This window comes from Manihot esculenta, chromosome 5, assembly GCF_001659605.2.
Source record: "Manihot esculenta cultivar AM560-2 chromosome 5, M.esculenta_v8, whole genome shotgun sequence".
Classification (NCBI taxonomy): domain Eukaryota; kingdom Viridiplantae; phylum Streptophyta; class Magnoliopsida; order Malpighiales; family Euphorbiaceae; genus Manihot; species Manihot esculenta.
The window spans coordinates 25,432,374-25,444,349 of NC_035165.2; the positions used below are offsets into that span (position 1 = coordinate 25,432,374).

The 11,976-nt window shown below is 31.3% G+C and overlaps 2 protein-coding genes across 3 annotated transcripts; one reads left to right on the forward strand and one right to left on the reverse strand.

Annotated features, from left to right (window-relative positions):
* Positions 1 to 1,940: 1,940 nt before the first annotated feature.
* Positions 1,941 to 3,656, forward strand: LOC122723740. Its single transcript, XM_043957102.1, has 5 exons — positions 1,941 to 1,970; positions 2,153 to 2,296; positions 2,378 to 2,806; positions 2,912 to 3,466; positions 3,565 to 3,656. Exons 2-4 carry the CDS (start codon positions 2,164 to 2,166, stop codon positions 3,271 to 3,273), a joined length of 924 nt encoding a protein of 307 aa, XP_043813037.1. The 5' UTR covers positions 1,941 to 1,970; positions 2,153 to 2,163; the 3' UTR covers positions 3,274 to 3,466; positions 3,565 to 3,656.
* A 6,735-nt stretch (positions 3,657 to 10,391) lies between these two features.
* LOC122723743 (cytochrome P450 83B1-like) lies at positions 10,392 to 11,707 on the reverse strand. 2 transcript variants are annotated; one of them, XM_043957118.1, is made up of 2 exons: positions 10,755 to 11,707; positions 10,392 to 10,556 (listed from the first exon to the last, which is right to left on the reverse strand). In XM_043957118.1, the coding sequence occupies exons 1-2, from the start codon at positions 11,631 to 11,633 to the stop codon at positions 10,392 to 10,394; spliced, it is 1,044 nt and encodes a 347-aa protein (XP_043813053.1). In that variant the 5' UTR covers positions 11,634 to 11,707. The 2 variants fall into 2 exon arrangements, with proteins under 2 accessions (XP_043813053.1, XP_043813054.1); XM_043957119.1 differs by having other exon boundaries at positions 10,420 to 10,540.
* Between the last annotated feature and the right edge of the window lie 269 nt (positions 11,708 to 11,976).

The following is an 11,976-nucleotide window of genomic DNA, read 5'->3' on the forward strand; positions in this document are numbered from 1 at the left end:
AGAATACTATAACTAATAAAATAATTTGGAGAATTACTCTGAGGTCCTCTAGGTATTATATATTGGTTTATCAAGTTCAAAAAATATGCTTAGAGGTTCTAAAAAATTTCATATAATATGTTTTTTTTTATCTCTCAATCAATTTTTCTCCTATTGTCCATTTGTTTAGATAGAAAAGTTATTGAGAATTATTTTCTAACTTAAAAAGTTACATATTAATGAATCAATTTTAGTTATAATTATCAATTTTAGTTTTATTTTAATTGAAAATTTGAATAAATAATTTCTAATAGATAACAAGTTTGTTTATAATATATAAGTATAATACTTTGGGGTAAAAAAAGTATTGTTATTTATTTTACACCCATCATTTCTTTTTTAATGTTTAAACACTGTCGTTTATTTTGCACCCGATTGTTTCTTTTTTTATTGTTCTTGTCTTTAAACTAATTAAAGTGAATAATTAAAGTTTTATTTTAATTGAATATTTGAATAAATGATTACTAATAAATAACAAGTTTGTTTATAATGTATAAGTATAATATTTTGGGGTATGAAAGGCACTGTCGTTTATATTGTGCGTTCCATCTTTTTTTTTAATGTTCTTGACTTTAAACTAATTTAAGTAAAGAATTAAAGTTTTATTTTAATTGAATATTTGAATAAATGATTACTAATGATTAACAATATAATATTTTGGGGTAAGAAATGCACTGCTGTTTATTGTGCGCCACGTTATTTCTTTTTTAATGTTATTGACTTTAAACTAATTAAAGTGAACAATTAAAGTTTTATTTTAAATGAATATTTGAATAAATAATTACTAATAATTATTATATTTTGTTTATAATGTATAAGTATAATATTTTAGGGTAAGCAAGTAACTGTCATTTATTTTGGCCCCCATTGTTTCTTTTTTAATGTTATTGACTTTAAACTAATTAAAGTGAACCATTAAAGTTTTATTTTAATTGAATATTTGAATAAATGATTACTAATAAATAACAATTTTGTTTATAATGTATGAGTATAACATTTTGGAGTAAGAAAGACACTATCGTTTATTTTGCGTCCCATCTTTTTTTTTTAATGTTCTTGACTTTAAATTAATTTAAGTAAAGAATTAAAGTTTTATTTTAATTTCCAGGAATCGTTTTTTTATATAGTACCGCTTTCTTCTAGGAATCAGTTTGAGAACCGGTACTACACACCCTTAGTAACATGAACTTTACACTACCATATGCTTAAAGGTTAGCATTTTATAACCATCACCATGACCAATTACAAATTTGGAAATTATGGTAATTGAAATTTTTTTACAGAATTACTAATTACTAAACATAATTACTAATCGGTAACCAAAAAACCAAAATTCTTTATCCACAATATATAAATTAAATTTATACCAAAATTATTCCAAATTTTTAACCAACGATTTAACACTTTTAGGGTCTTATTCCATCAAAAAACACAATTATGCCAAATTTGGCACATTTAAAAATTTTTTTTTTACATACTTGAATTTTTTTTTTACCTACATATTTGTATTTTGTGTATAAATTAATTTTAAAGTTTTTTTTTTGAAAATAAATTTATTTTGATGTTAAAAATACAGCTCTACGAAGGTGTGGTCATGATTTTTTTTCTTTTAAAAAAAAATTCATAGCGTTGATTTTGAATCTGCTTAAGCAAATTAAAATTATTTTATTTTGCTTATTTAATTAAAAATATAAAATATTTTAATTACAAAAAAATAAAAATAAATAATATTATATTAATTAATAAAGGGAACCCTATCAATTAGTGGCGGCAATATAATGTTAAGCTTTTTGGCTTGGGGGAATGAAAACCTTAAAATTAAAAATTCCCTCCTTACAGCCGCTACTGATTCATTCTCACTCATGATTCATTCAGTTTTCAATTTCTGTCCACTATCAAAAAGAGAAGCTCCCACTATCAAATCCAATCAGGTATGTTTAAAATTACAAAAGCCTTAAAATTAATGTTTCATTGTAATTGTTCTAGGTTAAACACGTGAAAGGCATCTGATATTTACTTTTCATTCGTTTTTCATCTGTTAAAAAGCTTTGATTCACTATTTTTATATTAATTTATCTTCTATGTGTAATATTCAATTTTTTTCATGAAGCAGAAGCAAACATCATGGCTCGACGATGCAAGTTGCGGAAAGGGAATTCCATCAATATTAACTTGGAAAATGAGACTGAAAATAATGTTAACCAGAACTTTCAAGAAACTCAAGAGTTATACCAAAATCAGGCTTCAAATTTTCAAGGTAAATAATATTTATGTGATTTATAAATTTTAAGTTGTTTTCATAAATAATTATATGGCTAACTTCAATTTTTTTTTTTAGGGAATACTAGTCAGAAGACAATGAGGTATCATTATGAAGGTCATTTTATATTTTCACCAAATAGAATATATGAAAATGGTAGGTTCATGGAGAAACCTAATTTTGATGTTGATTTCATCTCATTTTTTGATATATTGGATGACTTGAAAAAGGATTGTGGATTTGATGTTATAAAAGGAGATAAATTTTATTACTTGAAGGCTGATAAATCTCTTAGTGATCTTGATGCATTGATAGAGGTTAAAGATGATACAGATGTGAAAAATATGATGGATAGTTATAAGAAGTTCCCTTCGAAACCCATTGATATATACACTCTATTTCGAGATTATAATATTTTACCAAATGGACTTGGTGACGAGCTACCCGCAGTTACTGTTGATCACACTTCTAATCAACTTCAAAATCCAAATGCAACTGCAGCAACAGGTTTACTCATTTAATTTTATTTAAATAATTGATTATGTTTACTTGTTCTATGTACAGAAATTCTTGTTATTATATGATTATTGTTTTACTTTTATTTTGAAATAGGTTCCAATATAATTAAAAGAAAAACTAGAGGACCAACACGATGCTTGAAAATCACACAATTGGAGAATGGACAAAAATTGCCAGTAGAATTTGATGAAGATGATCAAGCTATTGGTGATAATGCTACTGCATTTGTTTGGTTTTTAGGACAAATTATTAGAAGTGTGTCGTGTTGTCCATTGCAAGTGAAACAATGGAATAAGATTACCGATGATAAGCTCGACCTTATGTGGTCTACCATATTAGTACGAAAATTTATATTAAATTACATCCATTATAAAATGATTATAATTTTTTTAGTTCTATTAAGTATCATAATATTTATTTCTTACTTCTTTGCTAAAAGGAAAGTTCACTTTTGAGTATTCTGATGCAAGAAAGGGAGCAATTTTCGGTCATATGAATGCATTATATAGGAATTATAGGCATAAGTTGAAGAAGAAGTACTTTGATTCAAAGGCAACTTATTCACTTCGTCTCCGAAACAAGCCTAAGGATATGGATGTAAAAGATTGGAAGTATTTGGTTAATCTTTGGACAGAAAATGCATTTCAGGTATTAAAAATTCGTGTAAAATTTAATAATTTATTTTATATGAATTCAGTTTCTGTTAGCTAACATAAATTCTGAAAATTTTTCATTGTTTTCTTTAGAGAGAAGCAACAAAAATAAGACAAATAGATGCAAGCGTTTTATGCCGCCATACACGGGGACAAAAAGCTTTGCTTGGCTGAGAGATCATATGGTATGAGTTTGTTTTTATTTTATTAGTATTATAGTATTTTTTATTAATTAAATGATATACAAATAATCCATTTTTAGTGGACTATGGCTAGAAAGAAACAAAATAGTATTTGATAATTCTAGTTTAGAACTTGAGAAAGTTTATGATTTGATCTTTTATGGATCTTTTGTTTGGTTTAAGATGTGCCTAGCTTTCCTTATTCCTTAATCCAAATTCTTTTTAGTAGTTCAACAATCAAGAACTGGTCAACCTGTAATGGTATAAGCTAGCTGCTTGTTGTTATTCTTTGTATTCTGCTATAACTCTCAAAGTTCTAATAAAAGCTATTTTTATCAAAAAAAAAAAAATAATGCCTTTTGAAGTTCATATGATTGTTAGAACTTTTTGATATACCATTTATTATTTTTTCTGTAAATGCCTAATTAGATTCAGACTGCCATTATTAACCTTCATTTCCCACATCAAAACAAATCCCCTTTTTCTTTATGCTCATTAAAGTTAAACATGACAATTTTTTAGTAGTATTAGATTAGACAGCAAACACCATTAATAACTCACTCATTTAATGGTGAAATTTGACCATGTTTAATATTCTAAATATAGGAATGAATTATGATTGGTCAACCCTATGAGCATCCAAACTTGTAGAGTAAATAATAATCAACAGTATTATGAATTTTAACGCTTGAATTGATATCATTAGCTGTAAAAATGTTAGCTCTTTTATACAAGTTTTGTTTATCTGCAGCATATTTGTAGTTAAGTCAATTGACTCTTTTACGGAAAGTTTGGTTTTGGTTGAACTCAAATTTTTATTGATATAGATCTATGATAAACTAATACTAATTGTTATATTTATTTGAACAGAAGAACAAAAAAAATGGAAAAACACTTTCTCGCTTAGAGCTTTTTCTTGAATCCAGAAAGAGAAAGCAAGGCAAAGAAATTGATCCAATATCACAAGAAGCCATTGTAATACTTTTTACATATGTTTTATTTATTTGTTATGTATTTTATGCTATATTTTGATTTTTTTTAATATCAATAAATATAAATATCTCTACAGGAAAAGTTTCAGCAACTAAAGAAATAACGAGAAGAATGACAAATTTCACTGGATGATGATGCTATGTTTGCTGATGTACTTGGGCCAGAAAAAATGGTTATGTACGTGCTTATGGTCCTGGAAAAAATGTCACGGAATATTTTGGTGCTAGACCTACAAAGATAGAACTACTTAAACAACTTGATACTTCAAAAAGAGAAGCAAACGAGCGTGTCCAACAAATTCAAAAAGAAGCAAGTGAACAAGTAAATGATGTTAAGAAGCAAATGGATGAGAAACTTGCAGAGATGAATAGAATATGAGAGCAGAAATTCAAGATGCTTTTGGAGAAAAACAATAATATTGCATCAGTAAGTGATTAAAAACTAAGTCTCATTTTTTTTCTAATATAAGAATTTTTGTAAGCTATATAACTAGTATGAACCTTATCTATTTTATATAATTTTGTTATTAATATTTTGAAATAAAATTTTATACAGCCTATGGAGGATTCCCAAGATGATGAAATTGGAGGATGATTTGCAGTATATTTGAAGTTTTGGATTTTGAAGCAGCCAGCAGCCTTATAATACTACTTTTAAAAAATTTAGATATTAATATTAGTGTTAGTATGGTATTATAATTTCAAGTATTTTTAGTGTGATTGGTTTATGACTTAAATTAGTTTATTTTGGATATTAGTTATTTTGACTTAAATGTATTATTATTTTATAATTGTCATTCTGATTGAGTCTTAATATTAATATATAATTATTTTATAAATTTAAATTTTAGCTAAATTTTTTATATAAATTTTATATTCTATTATAAATTTTACCAAAATTATTAATAGATAAATAACATATGTAATAGTAAATTATAATATAATCCCATTAAATAATAATAAATTAAATAAATATTACATTTTAGCTACAAATAATTAATAGTAGCCGTATGTACTATATTTAGAATAGCTTCTAATTTAATAATTTTGTGGCTTTATTCAATAGTTATAAAATAAAATTAAGTGTAACAATTATACTAGAACTTGTCACTTTCTTATTTTTGTGGTTATAAATTTTATTCTTGCATTATAATTATTTAAATGTGGCTAATAGTAAATATTTTTTGTCATACAATTAAGTTTATGGCTAAATTTAGATATGTTAGCCATAAAATTAAATTTGTAACTATACATAAGTTTAAATTGCCACATTATTATTTTTGTAACATAATCATAGCAAAATCACTTACAAAAAAAAGTTGTTGTGGCAAAAAGAAAATGTGGTTACAAATATTCCATTTGTGGCTAATAACTAGCCACAATATTTATTTTTAATGGCAATATTTTTGCTTCATTTAAATAAAAAGTGTGACTATAAATATTTATTTTAGCCACAACACAGGTAAATCCTGTAACTAAACTTTAGTTACGCCACTTCTAGCTACGGTATGTCACGGGAAAAATATGTTGTGGCAAAATCATCTAACCACCAAAATTCTATTTTTAGCTACAATTTATTTTATGACAAGATATGGATAATGTTGTAGTTTGCTTCAAAACTCCACGTTAGGATCATTTATCAACTTAATTTCAAAAGGTAAGTGAAGATCCTGAACTTATTTTTATGATTTATAATGGTTTTACGGGGTTTATGGAGAGAGTTGCATGAATAGGTTAAAAGAGAGTTTTTAATGATTTTGTGAGAAAAGCTTGTTTATGTGTTATGTGTTTTGTGTTGTTGGGGTTCTTAGGTAGTTTTTGACCCCTTTGAGCATATACTTAGGTGTATGCAAGTTGAGGAAGTGAGGTATTTGAGTTTGGAGGAGTTTTGTGTTTTTGGCGAGAGGCAGGGCAAGTTTCTGCCCTGCTGATGAACTCAGGTTCGGCAGCCGAAGGAACCTTCGGCCGCCGAACCCCTGAGGAGGTGAGAGGAGGTGACTTCGGCTGCCCAAGCTTGCCCCCGAGCTTTTAGACTTTCGGCTCTGGAGGGGAGTTCGGCCGCTGAAGGTGCCGCCGAAGGTTAGAGACTTTCGTCTCTGGAGTGCCTTTCAGCCCCCGAAACTAGCCCCCGAAAGGGTTCGGCTGCCGAAAGTTGAGATTCGGCCGCCGAGGTGCATGAGTTTCGGCTCTGGAGAGGACTTTCGGCCGCCGAACCTGCCGCCGAAAGTGTCCTGTCCAGCTTTTCTTTTGCATGCTTTGCATGAGTTTTAGAGTGAGTTTAAGGGGATTCTTGGGGAGTTTAATAGAGTTATTCTTAAGCTAATTTGGTCCCTCATTTGAGTCTTTCTGTGCTTACACAAACCAGAGGAACCAGAGAGAGCAGCAGTGAGTACTGCTCCAGAGTTTACAGAGCCTGCAGAGTCAGTTAGTCCAGATAGCCAGAGGTGAGTGGAACTAAACTTAATTCTTTTAATTGAGCAATGGAATGTTTTTAGCATATCTCATGCATCATGATTATACAATAGGTTGATTGCATTAGAATCCACGAATATGTTGCATTGCTTAGTTAATTGTTGATGTGGGTGAATGCTGAATGATCCAATAGTCTCTGAGTTAAGACCAGGAGCCTTTGACTACGCCCTGACAGGTATAGTAAAGACCAGGAGCCTTTGACTACGCCCTGGCAATGGTAAGTACAGGTGTTATATACACGTATACATATATGACAGGAAGACCAGGTGCTCGATTCTACGCCCTGGCACGACAGAGTTACTGAGACTATGTGGTGACAGGTTTACCCTTGATGTGGATTGTCTGTGTTATGATGCATTCCATAGGATCATATTTTAAATGGTATGTTTTACTGTTCTACTCACTGGGCTATAGAGCTCATCCCACTCCCTTAACCCCAGTCTTGCAGGTTCAGTGTACAGTGTACAGAGGGGGATCCAGGAGAATACAAAAAGAGAAAAGAGATATGTAATAGCTTAGTGTGGACATGTAACATTAAAGAGATGTACTAGTTGTGTATTCAGTTACAGTTGTGCTTGACTTAGTAGTTTGTGTTGTAAATCTTTTGTTATGTACATGATCTAGTATGTATATGTTTGACAGAGTATGTGAAAAACCAGGCTTAACAGGTATGAGATAACCCATCTAGAGCAAGCTCTAGTCAGGGGTACAGAGTACAGAGTACCGAGATAGTGCATGCACAGGTTAAGCCTTGGTTCAGAAAAGAGCTTTTATTTTCACAGGAAATGTATGATCATGTATGAGATTTACGGGTACACAGAGAGTATAGCAGGCTTGCTACGGGTTCTGGCAGCCTTAAGCCGATCTGAATCCTAGCGCCGGTGACGGTCCATTTTGGGGTCGTTACAGTGCCGCCGAAGGTGCATGAGTTTCGTCTCTGGAAGGGACTTTCGGCCACCGAAAGTGGCTGAGTTTCGGCTCCGGAGGGACTTTCGGCCGCCGAACCTGCAGCCGAAAGTGCCCTGTTCAACCTTCCTTTGCATGATTTCTAGGATTGTTTTATGATGTTTTGGGGGGTTTTTTGGGGAGTAGTTTAGAGTTATGTTAGTGTATGGTTGGTCCCTCATTTTGAGTCCACCTGTGTAGGTTCGGACCCGAGGAACCGAGGACCCCAGCAGTGAGCTAGCTGCTTCAGAGTCAGCATGAGGTGAGTAGAATGAATCTTTATGTATCAAATTAAATCAGTTTTGAGCATGTTCATGCATCATGAATATCATGTTATTTACTAGGTTGTTTGCATTAGAATCCACGAATATGTTGCATTGCATATTATGATGTTGATGCGGATGGATGTTGGATGACCCATTAGTCCTCGATAGGATATGATATGATGTGATATGATGTGGAAAGACCAGATGTGGCCTGCACTACGCCCCTGGCACGATGTAAGAGAAAGTCCGGATGTGGCCTGCACTACGCCCCGGCATAATTGGATATGTTATGATATGTTACGTGTAAGAGAAAGACCAGATGTAGCCTGCACTACGCCCCTGGCATGATTGGATTATGTAGAGGGCTATTGATGACAAGTCTATCCTTGATGTGTATTGTCTGTGATGTGATGCATTCCATGAAAGCATATGTTTTAATATACTGTTTTGCTATTCTGCTCACTGAGCTCTAGTAGCTCACCCCTCTTTCCCTTAACCCCCAGGTTTGCAGGTACAGGTTAGACCGGAGAGTCTTCCAGGTTGAAGTTGCGTATATGTAATAGTTAGATGTGGAACATGTATTGTAAAATGTTATAATGTGATGTAATGTAAATGATTGTATTGAGAATAGAATTGTGCTTGGCCCTAGTGTATGTAAATCCCTTTTGGTACATTATCTTTTTAATGAAATATTTTAATAATGTTTTATGAAAGCCAAACTTGATTATAGTAATGATGACCCAACTAGAGCATTTGTTGAGGGCTCTAGTCTGGGGTTTGTATGTTTAATGTATAGTGCATACACAGGTTGAGCTTGGTGAATGAAAAAGTTTAAAGTTTTATGAAAAATGTATGATCATGTATGAGATTTATCAGGTATGACAGGTTGTATGTTAGGCTTGCTACGGATCCTGGCGACCTTAAGTCGATTTGGATCCTAGCACCGGTAGCGGTCCGATTTTGGGTCGTTTCATTTATATTCATTGAATTAAATTGTATTTATTCAACTTATTTATTTTAGCTTAATATTCGGTACTATTAAGTATCAAAACTTTATATTTTTTATTTATTATTTATTTACCCACTCACTGAGTAAATTGTACTCACCCTTATATTTTTAATATTACTGATTTTTGTTGGTGATTCACTCCTAGCATTTTATAATTTTTAATATTGTCTTTTCTTCCACTTCATCAGTTTCAGATTCTAGTCAATGTCGATCCAATTTTAAGTCCTTTGTTGTAATTTTGGAGTATAATATATAAATTATGTACTCATTACTGAATATATTTTGTTTGGTGTGTATATATAATTTATTTTTATCCTCATAAACAGAATAGTTATGTAAATATATTATGAATTAACTAGACCAGTCATTGGCCCACTTTCTCATATTTTTATATTTTAAAATTGTAGCAGATTGTATATATTCATTACATGTATATTCAGAGGAAATTTTATTCATTTTTTGAGTTATATTCGTTTTTACAAGTTAAAGAGTAGATGTAATATATATTAAATCGGTTGACTGGAAAAACTAAACTAATCAATCTGATCGATTAAAACAAAAAAATACATTCGATTTATCAAAAGTATAAGAGACTAATCAACAGATTAACTAAATTCTTAATGGAAAATACAGTGTATAAATACCAAGTGAGACCTAAAATAAGAAGGCAAAAACAAACATAAATATCCAAATCACAGCTGCAAACTAATAAAAGGAGCATCAAGAAACTAAAACCAAGCTGCGAAATCTGCATTTCTATATAGACCTTATTTGCAAGAGAATCTGCTAACCAAATTGCCTCTCTGAGAGTGTGCTTGGACTGAACTTTTGGATCATTTTAAGGCAATCAGCAAAAGAAAAAGAGAAAGAAGTGAGTCTCCAAGCAGCAGAGGAAAGGGATGCAATCCAAGAAAGGGCCACAACTGAATCAGATTCAAAACTCAGAACCTAAACACAAAGCTAACATGTAGACTTTTAAACCAGCAGATTTAAAGACTTTTCTATTGCCATGAATTTAGCTGCATTTAAGTCTTCCCAAACTTCACTAGTATTTTTAAGGCAATTGTTGAATATCATCTTCATCTACAAAACCCCTTTTCCCAATTAAGCTTCTTATTTCATCTTGAACTTTTTTCATTGTTTTAGGATTTTTCATTAGAAAACTCATAGCCCATATCACAGCAGCAGCACTTGTGTCTGTTCCTGCAACAAATACGTTCTACGTAGACATGAAAATGAAAATATAAGTTTTGGAACGAAGCTCAAAACTTAGAGAAATACAATTTGTGCCCATGCTAATTAATAAAGAATAATAATAAACTATTATCCTGCAATTGTATTATTGCATATCTGTAAGGGTGAGGTCAGCAATAATAAAAATAATAACAAATAAAATATTGAGATAAGATAGCATTACCATGAGAATTGCTTTGATGTGCTCAAAAGTTAGTTGAACTTTAAATGAACGATCCCTCCAAAGCTGAAGTAAAACATCAAGAATGTCCTCATGCTGTGGCTTTTGCCTCTTTGGATCGAGGTGTTCATCGATGAGTTCTTGGTAGAAAGCATCAAAATCATGGAAATTCTTTTCGAGTCTGGAGAGAAGTCCAGAGAATTTATCAACAATGCGACCGATGTAAGGAAAATAATCTGAAAAGAAGAATCCCACAAACATGGCCTGAGTTTCATTAAGCAACTCATGAAACCTCTTGGCTTCATTTCCTCCTTCCTCAAATCTCTTTCCAAAAGCAACTCTGCATATTGCAGCACTCGTAAGAGCCATCATTGCTTCAGTCAAGTTGACAGGTTTAGAAGCATCAGCTACTTTCAATATATTTTCAAGCATACGAGAAACTTCATCTTCTCTAATGGGACGAAACCCCTGGACTCGATTTGAGTTGAAGAGATAGACGACACAGATTTTTCTCATCTCTCTCCAATAAGCATCATAGGGTGCAAAAGCCAAATCTAAACCATTGTAGGATAATCTCTGTAGACCAAGCAAGGAAGGCCTGCTACAGAATTCAAGATCTTGGGTTTTCAAAACCTCTTTAGCCATTTTGGCTGAAGAGACTATTAGAGTTTGCTTGAATCCTAGTCTTAAGGACATGAGAGGTCCATACTGTTTGGAAAGCTGCCATAAATGTTTTTGAATGTTGGAGTTGTCAAGCTGGAAAAGGTTTCCTACCAAGGGAAGACCCTTGGGACCAGGAGGGAGACGAGGTTTTCTTATGTGTATCTTGAGAAGAAACAAGAGGAAGATAGGGAGGAGGAGAAGGAAAATAAGCAACTCCATTTTGATCTGTAGAGATAAGTTGACAGAGACGAGGGTCTCTATATATAGAAAAGTTACATTCGAAAGTAAAGAGTACACGCTCAACTAGTTGAGATGTCTGCATAAATAGAAAAATTGCACTCAACAAGTGGAGAAATTTCGATACTGGGACTGTTTATTTATGAAAAATAATTTATACTAGAAAAATATTTTTTCATGATAAATTTTTGTAAAAAAGATTTTTTAATTGTTTAATTTTACTTATAAAAAATATATTAACAAATTTATATTTAAAAAATAAAAATTTTAAAATATAAAAAATTAATTAATTTTTATTATCAGAAAATTCTTTCTATTTACTTAT

Bases quoted from the DNA above. Each gene is read 5' to 3' on its own strand.
- LOC122723740 (XM_043957102.1), top strand. From the start codon at position 2,164: ATGGCTCGACGATGCAAGTTGCGGAAAGGGAATTCCATCAATATTAAC. The intron at 2,297-2,377 runs GTAAATAATATT...TTTTTTTTTTAG, and splicing joins TCAGGCTTCAAATTTTCAAG to GGAATACTAGTCAGAAGACA. The intron at 2,807-2,911 runs GTTTACTCATTT...ATTTTGAAATAG, and splicing joins AAATGCAACTGCAGCAACAG to GTTCCAATATAATTAAAAGA.
- LOC122723743 (XM_043957118.1), bottom strand. From the start codon at position 11,633: ATGGAGTTGCTTATTTTCCTTCTCCTCCTCCCTATCTTCCTCTTGTTT. The intron at 10,557-10,754 runs GTAATGCTATCT...ATGTCTACGTAG, and splicing joins ACATCAAAGCAATTCTCATG to AACGTATTTGTTGCAGGAAC.